At 39.9% G+C, this 17,784-nt stretch overlaps 2 protein-coding genes across 2 annotated transcripts in view; both read left to right on the forward strand.

The window, feature by feature from the left end:
- The first annotated feature begins 1,888 nt into the window (after positions 1-1,888).
- On the forward strand, positions 1,889-4,181 carry igfbp1b (insulin-like growth factor binding protein 1b). The gene is made up of 4 exons (XM_016247897.1): positions 1,889-2,302; positions 2,382-2,524; positions 3,557-3,685; positions 3,758-4,181. The coding sequence occupies exons 1-4, from the start codon at positions 1,966-1,968 to the stop codon at positions 3,875-3,877; spliced, it is 729 nt and encodes a 242-aa protein (XP_016103383.1). The 5' UTR covers positions 1,889-1,965; the 3' UTR covers positions 3,878-4,181.
- Positions 4,182-5,633: 1,452 nt separating this feature from the next.
- Positions 5,634-17,784, forward strand: part of angptl1b (angiopoietin-like 1b) — a 15,607-nt gene continuing 3,456 nt past the window's right edge. The window contains 5 exon segments of the mRNA XM_071582328.1: positions 5,634-5,675; positions 7,539-7,591; positions 11,703-12,019; positions 12,022-12,537; positions 13,759-13,952. Coding sequence (XP_071438429.1) covers positions 5,670-5,675; positions 7,539-7,591; positions 11,703-12,019; positions 12,022-12,537; positions 13,759-13,952 — 1,086 coding nt within the window. The 5' untranslated portion in view covers positions 5,634-5,669.

Here is a 17,784-nt window from a genome sequence, read left to right on the forward strand (position 1 = left end):
TTCTTTATCTTATGCATCTTTTAGTAGTCGCAGCACACAACTTTTTAAAATATTAATGAGCAGTGAAGCGGTTTTGATAAAATATTTTTTCCAAGAATTAAAAATAAATGCAAATGCCAAACTACTTACTTTTCAGGAATTTCATTTTTAATTTTCGTTCTTTTCTCATTATGATTTCAGGACATTTGTATCACCCTGACATTTTAGATTTTAAACAATTGTTTTTTTATTATTTAAGCAGCTGAAAGACGTTCTCGTTGAAGAGCAGACTCACTGTGTCACTCCGAGCACGTGGAGCTCATAGCAACCATCAGACCAGCAAACACTGCAGTTTAACCCTCGGAGAGTTTAGGACGCATACTAGATACCAGAAAATCCTCGTCTAGCTCAGCAGATCATTCAGTCCTGCAGTCGTCTCTCAGGGTGTGTAAGATAGAAACACGTTCAGATAGAAACACACTGAAGCCAACGGGTCAGCAGCGCTCACGTCTCTGGGTTAAACTGCTAAGTTAACGTGTAGTCTGTACAGAGAAATATCTAGGTGCCCCAGGTTTAACAAAAGAGCGTTAATTAATTTTGGGAACATTGTTTGGTTTTGTTTTGAAATGTTTCTAAAACATTGAAATGCCCAGATTTCTTGCTTTGATTAAAACACTATTTAAAGGTTATTGCTTTTAACACATTTTATGTTGTTTGCTTAAATTGTTCTCAATGCAAAAATAAAACAACTGGTTTATTTTATAGCTGACTGTTGAATGAAGATCCCTGAGACAGAGTCCAGGGTACCCAGGGCGGTTGCTAGGGTGTTGCTATGCGGTTGCTAGGGTACCCGGAGGGAAGTGGACACAGCAGACACATCTTTTGCTGAGAATTTTGTCTCTCTTGACATCTGAGGTCGTCATTTGTATTCGTAATTTTTCCATATTTTTTTCAGTCAGTTTTTTAAGTCAGAAGTTTAATTCTCCAACTCCAGTGGCCTGTTTTCGTTCTTCTTGCACAATCTATGGCTGGACTTGTGTGGGTGTGATGTAAATGACGTGCTCATGGAGTGTGTGCGTATAGGCACTGATGGACCTACAGCAATCCTGAAGAACATCAGCCGTGTTTGTTTGAGATGACAAGCAAAGCTTGAACTCATAAGATGTGCTCACCATTAAAGCTGGATTCAATCAATAATGAGTCTGATGTCTTCAAACTGACTTGAGCTATTGGTTGAGCCTAAAGCATCTTGTGATCTTAGTGTCCAAATTTAGACTAATACTACACCAGGAACCATTAATTACTGCACAGGCACCTCATGAAAAGCATGTTATGATGGCTGAAGACCTCAGATTAACCCGTCCTGTTATGCAATGACCACATGACCTTGCTTTTGTAACCCAGCTCAAAGTGTGGTCAAAAACACATCTGAGACATGTTCTCATAACTCCTGTTGTGTGACAGGCAAATATGTGTTTTAATCTCTAATTACATGCTACATTATTACACACACTCTCAGAAATCAAGATACGAAAGCTGTCACTGGGACGGTACCTTTTCAAAAGGAACACCTTTGTACCTTATTACCGTATTAGTATCTTAAAGGTGCATTTTAGCACCTGAAGTGAACATATCAGTACCTAAATGATGCATAATAGTAACTTTTGAAAAGGTGTCGCCCCAGAATTAACTTTCTGAGAGTGCAGATGATAAACCGCAGCATCATGAACCTGTTATTGGTGAAACGGGTCACAGATGTTGCGTCGTTCCGTATCGCACACTTCGTCCTAGAGTAAATATTGACATCTGCGCAACCAGAGCAAACCTGTGCACTGAAAACAGCATAATTAATACAGGCGAGCACTGTGTCAATGATTAACTCCTCTGAGGTCATCATGTCATGGTATAAAACACGGCACACACGCACAGAGAGCAGATCTGACATACAGCAGCAGATATTGGCTTCAGCACATCTCTGGTTCTGCAATGAGAAGGCCGTGTGTGTTGGTGTTGTTGGTGAGCGTCCTCGTCTGTCCGGCGGATCTTTCTCCGGTGATTGGGCCTGAACCCATCCGCTGCGCTCCATGCTCTCAGGAGCAGCTGGACTCCTGCCCCGCCGTGTCCTCGGACTGTCCGGAGGTGCTGCGAGAGCCGGGCTGCGGATGCTGCTCGTCCTGCGCGCTGAAGAAAGGAGAGTCCTGCGGTGTTTATACGGCTCACTGCGGCACCGGCCTGCGCTGCGTCCCGAGACCCGGCGACCCGCGGCCGCTGCACGCTCTGACCCGCGGACACGCCGTCTGCACTGAGGACGACCGCACAGAAGGTGCCTTTCTGATTAGTGAGTGTGTGCTCAACAGGTCATTGGTCACAGGACTCATGTTTGTCTCTGATTGTGTTTCTAGATGAGCCGGACGTCACGTCTGACCAGGGCTCCCTGCATTACCTGCTGGGCCTCAACCGGCCGCTGGACCCGCGGGACGCAGCGGAGGCACAGGAGAGCATCAAGGCCAAAGTCAACGCCATCCGCAAGAAACTGATCCAACAGGTACTGAAACCAGCAGATCCAGTAATGGTTCAGGAAAGAGCTTCACATTTACTGGCTGAAGCTGTTGAATTTCTACACTTTTAAAGCTGTTTGCTTTGTATTTGTGAAAGGAATAGTTCACCCAAAATGTATCTACACTCAACAAAAATTAGGCCTAAATTTAAGATTTATGTATTTGAATTGCATATAAAATGTCCATCCTTTTGGATTTCACAGTTTTAACATAAACTAATAAACTAAAATGTTACATATTTGTCACAGGGTTATTAAAGTTAAACTACAACTATATATAAAAAAAATGTTAACTGAAATAAAATAAGTTTAGGCATTTCATTTGATTTCAGTTAACATTTTTTCTCAGTAGTGTAACGATGTAGTTAAATAACAAACTGAAACGGAAATAAAAATTTATAGAAATATATATACACATTTAAATTTTTTTATAAATAAATAAAAATGGCAAAAACACAACAAAATTACTACAATTTTAGTTACAATTAACATTATTTTGTTTAAAAATGGTTTTATAAAAAAAAAAATCTAATTCAAAATATTTAAAAAACACCTCTATACTAACATGATGTTTTACTGTTTTGTCGGTCATACATTAATCATATTTCTGCACTCAAAACATTTTTTTTATTAATTAATTAAAAACTCATGAGTTTATTATTTTTATCTATTTGATTTTCAAAATCCATTTATTCAAATTGCTTAGAATCAGCATAAATATGTTCATTGTAAAATCAATAATTAACTTAAATGTATGAGACAAATTAGATTTATTGATGATAAATACATAAACCTGGTTATTGTATATTTAAGACACATTTAGTTTATTAGGACTATTACAGAAATCTGATCAATCAATCAATCAATCACAAATGGGTGGGTATGTAATTCAAATACGCAAGTCTTAAGTGTTGGCCTAATATTTTTAAGGTGTACTCGCCATCTGTGTTCCACTGCTGTGGTTCCGGGGTTTGTACTTCTGGTTGAGCCATGACGTGTTTCTGTGACTTCGCTGTCTAGGGTCCGTGTCACACTGAGCTGCACGCGGCTCTGGACCTCATCGCTGAATCCCAGCAGACGTTAGGAGAGAAGTTCACCAGCTTTTACCTGCCCAACTGTGACAAGCACGGATTCTACAAGGCCCAGCAGGTGCATGTCTGTCCTGACTCTGAGACAGCACACTAACTCTGTCTGTCACACTAACTCTTCTCTGTCTGTTAGTGTGAGACGTCTCTGGAGGCCCAGCCTCCCCGCTGCTGGTGTGTGTCGTCCTGGAACGGGAAGAGAATCCGTGAGGATCTGGCGTCTGATTCCCAGTGTCCTCAGGAGCTCACGCACTGAACTGATGCTGCAGCTCACTTCACTTATGTTTCCTTCTGTACCGTATTTATTCTTATGTATGTGACTAATATTTATGACCTAGTTTTTGACAGAATCCTACCAGAATGAATATGAACTAGAAACAATCACTAGAACTCCACCTCAGCAAGATCCCGATCTGGGTCTTCAGAAGCTCAGAGATGAAATCTTGACGCTCCACGTAAACTACGTTCGTTCTACAGCATATGATATTATGATTCTGCCTCCGTCTGTGTTCGCTGTGGCTTTTCCTGACCACTTTAATTCAGTATAACTGTTTTTGCACAGCATAAGTTATTAGTCTGTATCTGTTAGTAACTGATATTAGTCTGTAAACAGTTCCATTTGTTTGTGAGCTCAATGTTGATTGCTTTATGATATTTGACTATGTATTTAAACCAAATGTCTACCTCACATTAGACATGATGTCTTTATGGACTCCCTGAATGCATTTAACATATTTAAGAGTGCTGCTGTATTTATTCTGAAATTATTATTTTATTGATTGTTAATGTAATGTATATAATCTCAAGAGTTTGCTTCAATAAAGCGTTAGAGACTGTACGGATTGCACAGGAATCTTCTGTTGATCAGTGTTTACTCTAAGATTTATATTACATGATCTAAACACAAATATAGCCTACTGTACCATTGCAATTATCATCAAAAGTACCGCATCACATTATCACTGCTTACAGTATACAAGCAGACATACGTCTTAAACTGATGGAAAGCAGAAACATATGTATTATATCACACTATATGTATCTACATATCTAATCTTAAAAAGTTGTACTACTGTGACACACAGAATAAAGATCCATTTAAAAGTATACACTTTTAATCAACTTATCAATACCATCAGATAAATTTACCAAAATAAAATTTTGTTTTCTTTTCATGTTTCACATGCTCATCTTCTTGAACAAGAACTATTATTAGAAGTGCTAGAAATCTCTGTATCGTTTTGTTTACGTATCTTTGCTCTTTATCAATGTTAAATAAACGTTGATTAATAAATTAATGCAGTGCATTTTTGGCCAATTTCTATAAGAACTTTTATAATGACTTTCATTACAGATATGTAATTGTTCCTAAACTAAAAACAATTAATTCCCTATAACTGTTAAAACCATTATAATTTCTGTTATAACTATAATTTCATTATTTTTTACAGATAATGAAATGTTTGAGTTTTATCAGTTCTGTAAGGATTTCAAGGTAAACAGCTTGAGAGAATAATTAGAGTAGCTGCACGCTATTTATAACATTTCCAGCTAAATGTAGTCATGTGCATGCAGCGAGTTAATAAAGATAAAGGTGACGGTGAAATTTTGGTCGTTGTGATGAACTCACATTAGTCATGTTGTTATGATGTATATGTTCTGGTCCGGTTACGTCTTCATAGTGTAACTGCATCAGCTGGAAAAGCTCTTGGGCTGTAAAAGCTGCTCAACGAGACCCCAACTCTTTGGATGTTTTGATCTGCTTAAGTCTGTATTACCAGAGCTTCAGTGAGCTAATCCTGAAGTTAATGTGCTGAGGCGTGAAGATTTCTGAAGATGAGGGGTGTGTGCAGAGAAAAGATCTGAATACTGCAGAGGGAGGCGTGTGATGGGACGAGTGTCTGTAAGCAGCCCGCTGCTGTCATTAAAGATGAAAAACACAGCTGTCTTCATTAGACTGGTCCTCTGAGCTGGGTTTGGTCAGGCTCAGGATGCTTGCTAATGTTCTAACCCAACGCTGTCCTGTTTCTCTGTAGGTTGATCAGAAGATGCAGGTTGGTCTGCTAACCCTCACTGTCTCTCCACTCTGTTCCCGATAGTCACTCGTTATCATTATTATTACATTCTGAAAGAAGAAGAAGAAGATGGCGGTGGTGTTGCAACAATATATAGTGATATTCTCAAAGTTACTCAGAAGACAGGATACAGGTTTAACTCATTTGAAATACTAATGCTTAATGTTACACTGTCAGATATGCAAAAGAAATCTATCGTATCTCTTGCTCTGGCTACTGTGTATAGACCACCAGGGCCGTATACAGATTTCCTAAAAGAATTTGCAGATTTCCTCTCAGACCTATTGATTACTGTTGATAAAGCGCTAATTGTCGGAGATTTTAATATTCACGTTGATAATACAAATGATGCATTAGGACTTGCGTTTACTGACCTAATAAACTCTTTTGGAGTCAAGCAAAACGTCACCGGGCCCACTCATCGTTTTAATCATACGCTAGATTTAATTATATCGCATGGAATTGATCTTACTGATATAGATATCGTACCTCAAACCGATGATGTTACTGACCATTTCCTTGTATCATGCATGCTGCGTATTACTGATATTAACTATATGGCTCCGCGTTATCATCGGGGCAGCACTATTGTTCCAGCCACCAAAGACAGATTCACAAATAACCAGCCTGATTTATCTCAACTGCTCTGTGTACCAATAAGTACACATGAACTAGACGAAATAACTAGCAACATGGGCACTATCTTCTCTAATACATTAGAAGCTGTTGCCCCCATCAAATTGAAAAAGGTTAGAGAAAAACGTACTGCGCCATGGTACAACAGTAATACCCATTCTCTCAAGAAAAAAAATCGTAGTCTTGAGCGTTCAGACACACTCTCTCTGTTTAAATCTAGATTAAAGACACATCTCTTTGGCCAAGCATTCAAATAATGCATCTCATAATCTTTTACTGCAGTTATATCTGATCAAATGCACATTATTATTTTTAGTTTGGGTTAAACAAATCAATTTTGCTTGGTTGGAACAGCAGCTACACTAATTATGTCTCTATGTGTTTCTCTGTTTCTGCTGGGATTGGCATCCCGTGGTAACTAGGATTTACACAAGCTTCAGTCTGGATCCAGAACACCTGAGAAGAGATGATGCAACCCCTCAGAGGACCTCAGATGATGCCAACCCTGAAACAACTTACACAACTACCACATTTTGCTATAAGTTTGATTGCATCATATAATAATTGCTGTTAATAGTGTTCATCGTCTGTTTGATTACGTCTTTAATTGATTTTTCCGTACATTTCTGCCATATGTACATTAACTGACAGTCACCACTGATAAACTACCACTAAATATTGTAGAAACTTAATTACTAACTTTGCAACGATTTGTATGGTAAAAAGCGCTATACAAATCAACTTGAATTGAATTGAATTGAAGATGAAGAGGCATAATAGGTCAGTTTCTTTCTCATTATTTTTGTTGAGAAATGAACAGCAATAAGAGCAGATCTTTGCTCAGCCTCTTTTGATCAAACACACACACACACACACACACACAATCGCTCTTTCTCTCTCTCTCTCTCACTCTCTCTCACACACACACACACACTCTCTCTCTCTCTCTATCTCTCTCTCTCTCTCTCTCTCTCTCTATCTCTCTCTCTCTTTCTCTCTCTCTCTCGCTCTCTCTGTCTCTCTCTCTCTCTCTGTCTCTCTCTGTCTCTCTCGCTCTCTCTCGCTCTCTCTCACACACACAAACACACACTCTCTCTCTGTCTCTCTCTCTCTCTCTGTCTCTCTCGCTCTCTCTCTCACACACACACACACACACACACACACACAGAGCAGTATAAGAGGCAAGCGTCTGCTGCTCATCTGCAGAAGGAGAGACTCCAACAGACGAGGAGTGTCAGTCTGACAGACAGAACGCAGAGGTCAGTGACTGGAGCTTTATTTCTGCTGTTTTTACAAAACAGATATGTTGATACTTATGCTGCTTTTGTAATAGGCAGATAATTAAAATATTACATATCTAAAATGCCTTATTATAAAGTAACAGCTAAAACTTTTTCTCATTTACAAGCTTAATTCTATTTATTTTGGAGTAAGTTGTTATTCAGTTCATGCTTCATAACTGTAATAAATAGGGGGGGGGGGGGGGGGGGAGAATGATATAAAATATATCTGCATAACAATGCATTAAGTCAAGTCCAAATTTGTCTTTACTTAAAGAAATCTTCACAAGTCTTTACCTTTGTGTGTTATGGAGGTTTGGAGAACAGCGTCAGTGTCTGCTTTCATCTTACGCCTCAAATACTGAGAATAATGAAGTACATAAACTAACATTAATGAACAGAGTTGGTAACATGTATTAAGCTGGATTAAAATGAAATTAAATGTGCAGTCAAAAATGCATGCAAATATATTGTTTGCACTACATCTAAATTAGCTGCAGACGTATTATTTATAAGTCTCACTCTATGCTGAAGTGTTACTTGACAAACTGTCACATCACATGATCCTCAGAAATCAGAAGAAAAGTGGCTGTTAGTTTTTGTGGGAGTCTTGAACAGGCTTCAGGCGGATGTAACACTATCCGATCTTGTATTTCCACTCAGATCTCGCAGATTCTTCATCTAGCTCTCAACTCTAGCTTTGTCTTGGTTTGGGAGTCTGTTTGCATTCTAGTATTGTTAAATTGAGCAAAAAGTGGCATGTGCAAAACCTCTGAAAGTCTTGTGTTGTTTCTTGTGTTGTTTGGTGGAATCATAGTTTATTTTCCAACAGTGTTCTGTCAAATTTAACTAATGTAAACAATGTTAAAGTCTGAATGTGTCAGTGTTGTGGATTTGGTGAATTTAGTAAATAATTGGGTATATATTCTTATAGATGTCTTATAATATCCACCCCATATGTGCTGTGCAGCTGACATCCACACAAGCCCAAAACTGATTCTCCCAATTCAGCAGCAATTAGGTTTCAAAACATCCTTAATGATTGTGTTACTAAAGCTTTTGATACTCAACCTTTTGATGCCTGAGCATTTGAGTAGTTTATGTATTCATATGAGCTAAGAAGCTTTTGATTTACTGCCCCAGGACAGAGAAATGCATTACAGAAAATTTGACCTATGTAACTTATTTTCTTTGACCCAAGATGGTAACAGAACACTTCACTCCTTCTGTTTTCTTGACATTGTGAAAGAGCACAGACTGCTGCCAAAGCATTTTACATAATGGAAAAAACTCAAGCAGCCTTTAGTCCTGAACATTTTCACCAAACCACAGGAATAATGCTGCTCAGTGTTTGTCATCAGTCATGCCAGTCCTGCTCTATTTCAGTCTGCAGTTCTGCTCGTGTCAAATACATGCAACTATATCGCTTCTCTCATTTCCTGCACAGAAAATCCTTTACATTTTATTTGGCAAAGGCTTCAGTCAGCGTATACCATCAGAGTAAAAAACAATTTTAGTGTGCTTTTTAAATTCATTTCAAAGCAAAGCTGCATTAAAGATGCTAAATCATTACTGACATTTAAAACTAATTCTTGTAAATGAAGCAGCATTCAGCACTGAAACATTGCATATTACATATATGAACTATGAATCCTTTTGAAGACAAGTTTCCACTTTTAAATGACTCCAATCCATACGTACGTGGAAGGAGTCACTGAGTTTCTTATGGAGAAACCCAACCTTTCAGGGTTGAGGAGCAGAGAAGGGGGAAAAAAACTGGGCCACCAATGAAATAGAAAGCAAACTCACCTTGACCCTGAGCTGTGAGGTGGAGTGTAGCATGACAGAATGTAGTCTGCAAAACTGTTTGGGCACTAAAATCCACCCTCAAACACAGATAGTCAAAATAAACATCCTGTCGTGATTTGAGCTTTGTATGTCACCCATATGAGCTTTGTTCTTCTGTGAAACACAAAATGAGATGTTGTGTGAAGAAGTCTCTGTGTGTAGAACTAAAAATCCCGCCTTCCACCACAGCTGCTAAGGTTTTTGTAAATTGGTTTAGAGTGGACCTAACTGGGCTTTTAGGACAGGGAAAGAAGACATGGGACAACATAAGATCAAACATTTGTTTTATCTTCATTTAGCTGCCAAAAATGATTCACCATCCAACTCTAAACATCTTTAATGTACTTGAACAAGACATTAAATGAAAATGTAGTGTCAGGCCTTACTGGAAGGTAAATGTGGGAATCGTTTGCACAACAGTGATAAACAATATTATTGTCAAGAATCCGGTCCATGAACTTCCAATTTCATTGACTCTCGCACTACACACTGTTGCACATCACCCCGGACTACATTTCCCATCATGCATTGCACTGATTGCACTCAGCACGGATTGCACACAGCTGTTCACACTGATTGCACCCAGCTGGTTCATATCACTCCCTCACTATTTAACACTCACTCTGATCCCTTCCCTCTGCCGAGTATTGTCTAGCGATTATCACTCTCCTAGCGATAGCTACTCTACAGAGCCCTAGGTCGTTCCCTAGCCCTAGCCCTAGCCCTAGCCCTAGCCCTAGCCCTAGCCCTAGCCCTAGCCCTAGCCCTAGCCCTAGCCCTAGCCTAGCCTTGTCTGTCTGTCTCCTTCGGTGTTGATCTCGAGTATTGTTTAGCGTTTATCGCTCCCCTAGCGATCGCTGCACTACAGAGCCCTCAGCCGTGCCTTAGCCTTAGCCTTAGCCTTAGCCTAGTTTTGCCTAGCCTTGTCTGTCTCCTTCGGTTTTGATCTTCGCCTGTTTTCCTGGACTGCTCCCTTTAGCCTTGCCCCTGTGACTCTGTCTGCCTATCGTCGACCAACGCTAGCCTGTGACTATTCTTGTGTCTTGCCCGCCATATTCCTGGTTGCCACTGATTACCCTGCCTGTCTGATGACCATGTCTCTGTCTTCTCCAAATAAAGCTTTGCATATGGATCCGCACGTCTCACGTCTCGTCAGCCCGTTACAATTATATTCCTGAAGAATGTAGTCAAAAAGGAAGCTTATAAAGGGGAATAAAAAAGGTCCCAAAACGGATCCCCGGGGCACGCCACACAATAACAGAGCAGATGATGAATACAAAATTAAACAAATTTACAGAAAAGGTGCTGTTCTCAAGGTAAGAAGCAAATCCTGTGCAGTGCCCTAGATACCTACTATATGACATTAGTGAAGAATAACCAGAGCAAGCAAAATATTAATTGTGACCTTTAACAGAGCTGACTCAGGGCTATGTAGGGATCTAAAACCAGACTGAAATTACCAATATGTTAAAAGAATTCAAAAAAGACAAAAATACTGTTTCCAGAAGCTTTGAAATAAAGGGCAGTTTACTTTGCGCTGCAGGATCAAGTTGAGTTTTTTTCAGCAGAGGTTGCACAATTGTATGTTTAAAACTAGCTCGAACAAAACCTTTGGCTAGAGAGCTGTTTACTACAGCTGTCACCTTAAGACTAGTAGTAGAATAAACATCTTTAAAAAGACTTTATAAATATCAAACAATAACAATATTCAACTTGGAGCCAGAACATTTAGATTGCATCAGCAAACTGGGTTTAAGATACAGGTTGGAAATGAGACAGACAACTAATAGGAGGAGATAGTTGTTAAAGTACAAGAGACAAGACAAACGTAGAGGCTAGGAACTGGTGGATTAATTGAGAGAAAGGATGAGAGCAATTCGATTAAAACAGAACTGTATAGTGGTCAAACATACATGCCTCAATAACCTCCAAAACTGAAATTGAAAACCACAAGATCTAGTGTATGACCCAAATGATCAGTTAGACCACAGTTGGACTGGTGTTAAAATCCACAAGAATCAAAAGGCTGTAGGCATGAGTCACCATTTTTGGAGCTTGACAAATGTGTTGTCATTGCATGGAAAACATAGCATGAACATTGTTCAAAACAGCTAATTCTTTTGAGTGAAATGTGTAATGATGAATCAGTAGTAATTATTGTGTTACCGTCCAACCCTATCAAATCTGAGCCACAGTTGTACAGCACCATAACTACAGACTATATGTTGTCGTTTTGTCTCAGAGTTCATGGGCTAGATCACCTCTCTGCTGCTATGAGTCCTCATGCCTGGATCTTTTGCGTCCTTCTCTGCGTCCTCACTTGTGCACGGAGCAAGAGTGCATACAAAGGGCCCGTCCTGAGCCGAAAGCAGAGGCTTGTAGAGGATGCAACCAATGGGGCCCCGAGAAAGTGCTCTTATACATTCTTAGTCCCAGAGCAGAAGATCACAGGGCCGATCTGTGCTAGCCAGGGCCCTTCTCTCCCAGATAAAGAGCGTGTGACGCAGTCGGACATAGCTGATGTCCGGGAGCTCTTGACCAAGCAGAGACGTGAAATGGACACACGTCTCTCGTGGACGTGGATGGAAACATGGTCAATGAAATGAAACTTTTAAGCAAAGAGTCGCGCAACATGAACTCCCGCATCACACAGCTTTACATGCAGCTGCTGCACGAAATCATTCGCAAGCGTGATAATTCACTGGAGCTGGCGCAGCTGGAGGGACGGATCCTCAACAGCACGGCAGAGGTGCTGCGGCTGTCCACCCTCTACAGGGAGCTGGAGGTGCGCTTCTCCTCGCTGGCTGCGCTGGTCAATAACCAGTCACTGCTGATCGCAGCTTTGGAGGAGCGATGCCTGCAGGTGTACGGGAATCACAGACTAGAGTCGCTGCCTCTGCCTCTCGTGCAGGTCGTGCCTGAGAACATCCCCGTGTACGTGCCTCGCTTCTCTAATGAGATCCAGAGGAGTCAAGGCTGGCCCGTTCCAGAGGACAGGAGTCCCAGGACGGCTCCGGCACCCACAGGAGGCTTGCTGGACCTGCAGCATCCTCCTCAGGGGAATGTCAGTCTGGAGGGTAATGAACCCATTACACATTGTTTGCCAACAGACTCTCTTGTCATTTCCATTTGTGTCACTAAACTGCATTGAAAATGAACACTCATTTGCACACCAAATACATCATATTTAAAGAATAAGACACATTTATGCAATAGAATCATCCTGAAATACCAGAGACTGCAGTTTGAAGACTGCATTTCTAGGACCCTAGTTTTTTGTGAGAGCGCCACCTAGTCAATTCTAATCCATCAGACCTGATTCTAACCTGAAACAAACAGGTGTAAAGACTAGACCCATTATTATTATTATTATTATTAATTTAAATAGTCTTTTCATCTTTTTTTTTATTATGCATGAGAGGCACGGCCATTTGTAACTTGAATGTGCAAGGCTTTTGGTGTTCGTCACTTCCAGTTATTTTAGCTGTACAGATTTTATTAACATATTTAGATTAACATATTTATGCAAACTGTATAATATATAAATTATTTATTGTTGTAATCATAAATACATTGGTCAGTTGTGCAAACCGTTTATATTGTTTCGAGAAGGTTTCCAACAGTTATGTTTAGGATTAGAAGTTGGTTAGAAGAATATAGCATACATTTTAATGTAAATATTGAAAACATTCAATCATGCCATGGAAATGAATAATACAAATACAGAATTGAATGGTAAGAGCTATAAAATTCAAATTTGTGAAATGTGGAAAAACATGCATAATATTGCTTGATGTTAGAAACTTTTCACAAGTTTAGTTTTCTAAGGCTTGCACAATAATCAGTCATTAAAAAGTAATTGCGGAGTTATGTACCTCAAACAGTTGAGCGCTGCGCTTGCAATGCCAAGTTCATCAGTTCAATTCCCAGGCAAAGCAAGAACTAATAAAATGTATACTTTGAATGCAATGCAAGTCACATTGGATAAAAACATCTGCCAAATGCATGAATGTAAATCAAGAGCAGAAATGTGTGATATATAATGTACAAAAGCCTAATCAGACCCAATACAAAATATTAAAAAAAATGTAAACAATAGGCCTGTTACTATTAGTTCTCTCACTTGTTAGCTACTAATTTTATAGACACAAGTATCTGGTAATCTACAGAGAACAAAAGGAAATCTGAAAGGCAGAAGAGCATAACTGAAGACATATGTCAGTACTGAAGAGCTTTACTGATGCTCACTGCTCATCAGCGGTGTGCGTTCACTCACTTGTGTGTGCTGGTGTCTCGAGGTCCCTTTCGGGACTGTCTTCAGGCGATGCAGGCTGGACACTCCACCAGAGGGGCATATCTTCTGAAGCCGGACGGGACGGAGACGCCTGTACAGGCCTGGTGTGAGCACGATGTGGACAGAGGCGGCTGGACGCTTATCCAGAGGAGGAAAGATGGATCCGTCAACTTCTTCAGGAACTGGGACAGCTATAAGGTAGCGATGTCTGATTGACAATGAATCACTCTTTTGAACCAGTTCTTTTGAATGATTCAGTAACGGATGACTTTGTCATCAAAAACACAGAGATAAATGCCAATATTCCAATGAAAATTAAACAAAAACACATGGCAGAATAACAGTGCAATCTTTGGAGAATATTGAAAAGCAATAGAGTGCTCCAGTGGTGACGCATTTTTGTAAGCAAACCCATAAGTTTGCATTACTCTGGTTCCCTTGTCAAAAAAACAGTAGGATTTTTCCTTTGGCTTTTGGATTATTGCAGAAAATAAGCCCTGTGACCAACAAAAGTTTATGATTGTTACATGTTTTCTTCGCCACCCAGGCTCATTGGAAATACATGCTCCTATCTACATCTCAAAACTCAAAAAACGTACCTGTATGTACAACTCGCTACAGTTTCCAGAGGTAGTAAAACTTTTATTCCTTTTTACACAAATTATGATTTACAGGACAAGACTTTCGATTAAGAAAGCCTAATTTTCACACAATTTCTTGCACAATATTATGTTATGACCTCAACAATTTTAACATGCTGCAAGATTTGAAAACTGATACTTTTGAACATTAGCGTCACATGTACAGCTTCATATGTATGAGTTTCTAATGCAGTAGGTTTGCTTGGTAGCTCACCCGATACGGTGTTGCACTTGCGGTGAAGCGAATCCTGTGAAACTACACTGTAAAAAATGACCGTGAATTTAACAGTAAAAGACTGTAAAAATGCTACAGTAAAAACATGTTAAATGGTTAACGGTAAGTTCCCCTACTATATACGATGAAAACTGTATTGGACATTACATGTAATTTTACGGTAGTATACCGTTTTTGGAAGTGAAAAAGACCGTATAATTTACAGTGAATAAATTGACATTCCCAGAATTCCCTGCGTTACATTTCAAATTTGATGTTTTTTTGTTGTTGAAATAACTATGTTTCTTCTTAGTTTTTTCTTATCAGTTGTGTATATTAGGGTTGTGTGTTACACCTAATGTTGTTAAATTAATGTTTATTGCATTATTTCAATTTCATGTGTGTTACCGTGATGCTGTTTATTTCTTCTATATATGTTATTATTTAAAAGCTGCTTGTGATGGGCTTTGGTTCATCATGTGACTTTCTCATCACCTCCTGCATTTGGTGGTTATCAGTGTATTACAAAGCTTCAAAACAGATTTCAGTACTTCAATAGGTTGGTATATTAACATTATATCAGTTAATGAAATTACGGTATTTAACTGTAAATTTAAGTTAAAACCATAAAACCTAAAATTTTTTTTTTTTTACAGTGTACGGTTCAACAAACCCGCGTATAAGGAAGTTAAAATAGCACGGTTGCATCAACGAATGTCGTTAACATTATCGGGTAAGTTTAGGGTTGGGTTTGCTGTAGTGGGAATGTTGTTTTAAAAAACTATAGAGCATTAACCTTTTAGTGAATTCTGAACCGCCGCAATACGTGCCCGAACCAACGTAATAAAAACAGGGCCACGGTCATATATTGAACCTGCATTTTAGTGCCACTCACTGGACATTTCACTTTGAAACTTTGAGGCTGAAATACAATTGGCAGAAGTAAAAAGCCTTATGCAAAGAAAATATATTTCCTTATATATGAATGATCAATATTCAAAATTGAATGGTATTTTGAAAGTACACAGAATAATACATTGTGCTAATATATTACAATATATTGAAAATTACATAAGGAATAGCCACCTTCATATTTTGAAAAATATGTGACAATATATTTCATTATATATTATAATATATGTAATTTTATATTTAGTAATACACTTCATAACATAAAGATGTACATGTGATAAGATATGGTACTGCATGTATCGCACATATATTTACTCATGCAGAATATACACACATATATAGGCATGTATAATATATTTATTACATTTTATAATTATTTACGTTTCATATTTTCATATGTAGCTAGTTAACAACAGCACAAGCACACCTGCATGTACTGAAGTATTTAGCTATCAGCATGCTGAAGAGTGCACAGCCATTACTTTTTAAATAAAGTAATATATAGTCTTATATATTAGTGCTCAGCCAATCGTCAGCCTAACCACAGACTCTACTCTTCAGCACAACGGTTACCCCACAAACTCAGACATACTAGAAACCCTTTTAAATTCAACAAAATAACAGAACATTAAACACTAACAGATCTCTTAATTTTAAGTTTTACTCTCCTTTAACAGTCAGAAGCAAAGCATGCTGGGAACTAGACATCTGCTGTAACTCATTCTGTCAATGTGTGTATGTGTGTGTGTGTGTGTGTGTGTGTGCATGTGTGTGTGTGTGCGTGCGTGCGTGCGTGTGTGTGGGTGTGTGTGTGTGTGCGCGTGCGGGTGCGTGTGTGTGTGTGTGCGCGTGCGGGTGCGTGTGTGTGTGTGTGCGCGTGCGGGTGCGTGTGTGTGTGTGTGCGCGTGCGGGTGCGTGTGTGTGTGTGTGCGCGTGCGGGTGCGTGTGTGTGTGTGTGCGCGTGCGGGTGCGTGTGTGTGTGTGTGCGCGTGCGGGTGCGTGTGTGTGTGTGTGCGCGTGCGGGTGCGTGTGTGTGTGTGTGCGCGTGCGGGTGCGTGTGTGTGTGTGTGCGCGTGCGGGTGCGTGTGTGTGTGTGTGCGCGTGCGGGTGCGTGTGTGTGTGTGTGCGCGTGCGGGTGCGTGTGTGTGTGTGTGCGCGTGCGGGTGCGTGTGTGTGTGTGTGCGCGTGCGGGTGCGTGTGTGTGTGTGTGCGCGTGCGGGTGCGTGTGTGTGTGTGTGCGCGTGCGGGTGCGTGTGTGTGTGTGTGCGCGTGCGGGTGCGTGTGTGTGTGTGTGCGCGTGCGGGTGCGTGTGTGTGTGTGTGCGCGTGCGGGTGCGTGTGTGTGTGTGTGCGCGTGCGGGTGCGTGTGTGTGTGTGTGCGCGTGCGGGTGCGTGTGTGTGTGTGTGTGCATACATTCACATTTATATGGGAACATGTATGTGCAATATATGTGCACAACAAAGGATAATACTTTATGAATATTACATGTAATGCTATTTTGTCTTAATTTCTAAATATTTTTTATATGTATCAATAGCCATACATGGTCAGTGCATATACTGCAGAATATTGAAAAATATAAGCACTAGTTTCCCATATATGGAAATGTATTATGAAATATATTGCATCATATTTTGCAGTATATACTCATATGTTTTGTTTCGTAAGGGAAGGCTGTGAAAGTGACTAGTGAGTAGATGATTTAATGTGTTTGGCGTGATGGTGTTTAATGTGACAATAACCTCTGAAGTGTAATTTAGACGTTTAAAAAACACACACACAAGCAGGTATTACTGATGTATTTTATGCCGTAGAATAAAACATGGAAATATCTTGAGCTTGTGTTAAACACAGACCATTTTTCGGGCATTTAACCAAAAACCCATTGACTTCAGGAGGATGGAACTGGAAGTGCTAAAATGCAACTGGTTTCCAGGTTTTGGTCTACAAAAATACCTCATCCCTGCAGCACTCTATACAGAATTTAAAGGCTTATATGAATTGGACCATGTCTCTATGAGCTGCGATTCACACTTTTTCGTCAGAGAATCAGACTGACGTTGTTGGAGAATGTGTCTCAGAGGAACACTAGTAAGGTAAAAGTGATGGAGCTCCTAAACAGCTGGATCTGGTTTTTCAGGATTTTGATTGCGCTCGTGCCCGTGTGTCAGTGGTTCTTTCATTCTGAGCCACATACACACACACACACACACACACACACACACACACACACACACACACACACACACACACACACACAGCC

Source organism: Sinocyclocheilus grahami, unplaced genomic scaffold (genome assembly GCF_001515645.1).
Source record: "Sinocyclocheilus grahami isolate Dianchi unplaced genomic scaffold, SAMN03320097.WGS_v1.1 scaffold857.1, whole genome shotgun sequence".
In the NCBI taxonomy this organism is placed as follows: Eukaryota; Metazoa; Chordata; class Actinopteri; order Cypriniformes; family Cyprinidae; genus Sinocyclocheilus; species Sinocyclocheilus grahami.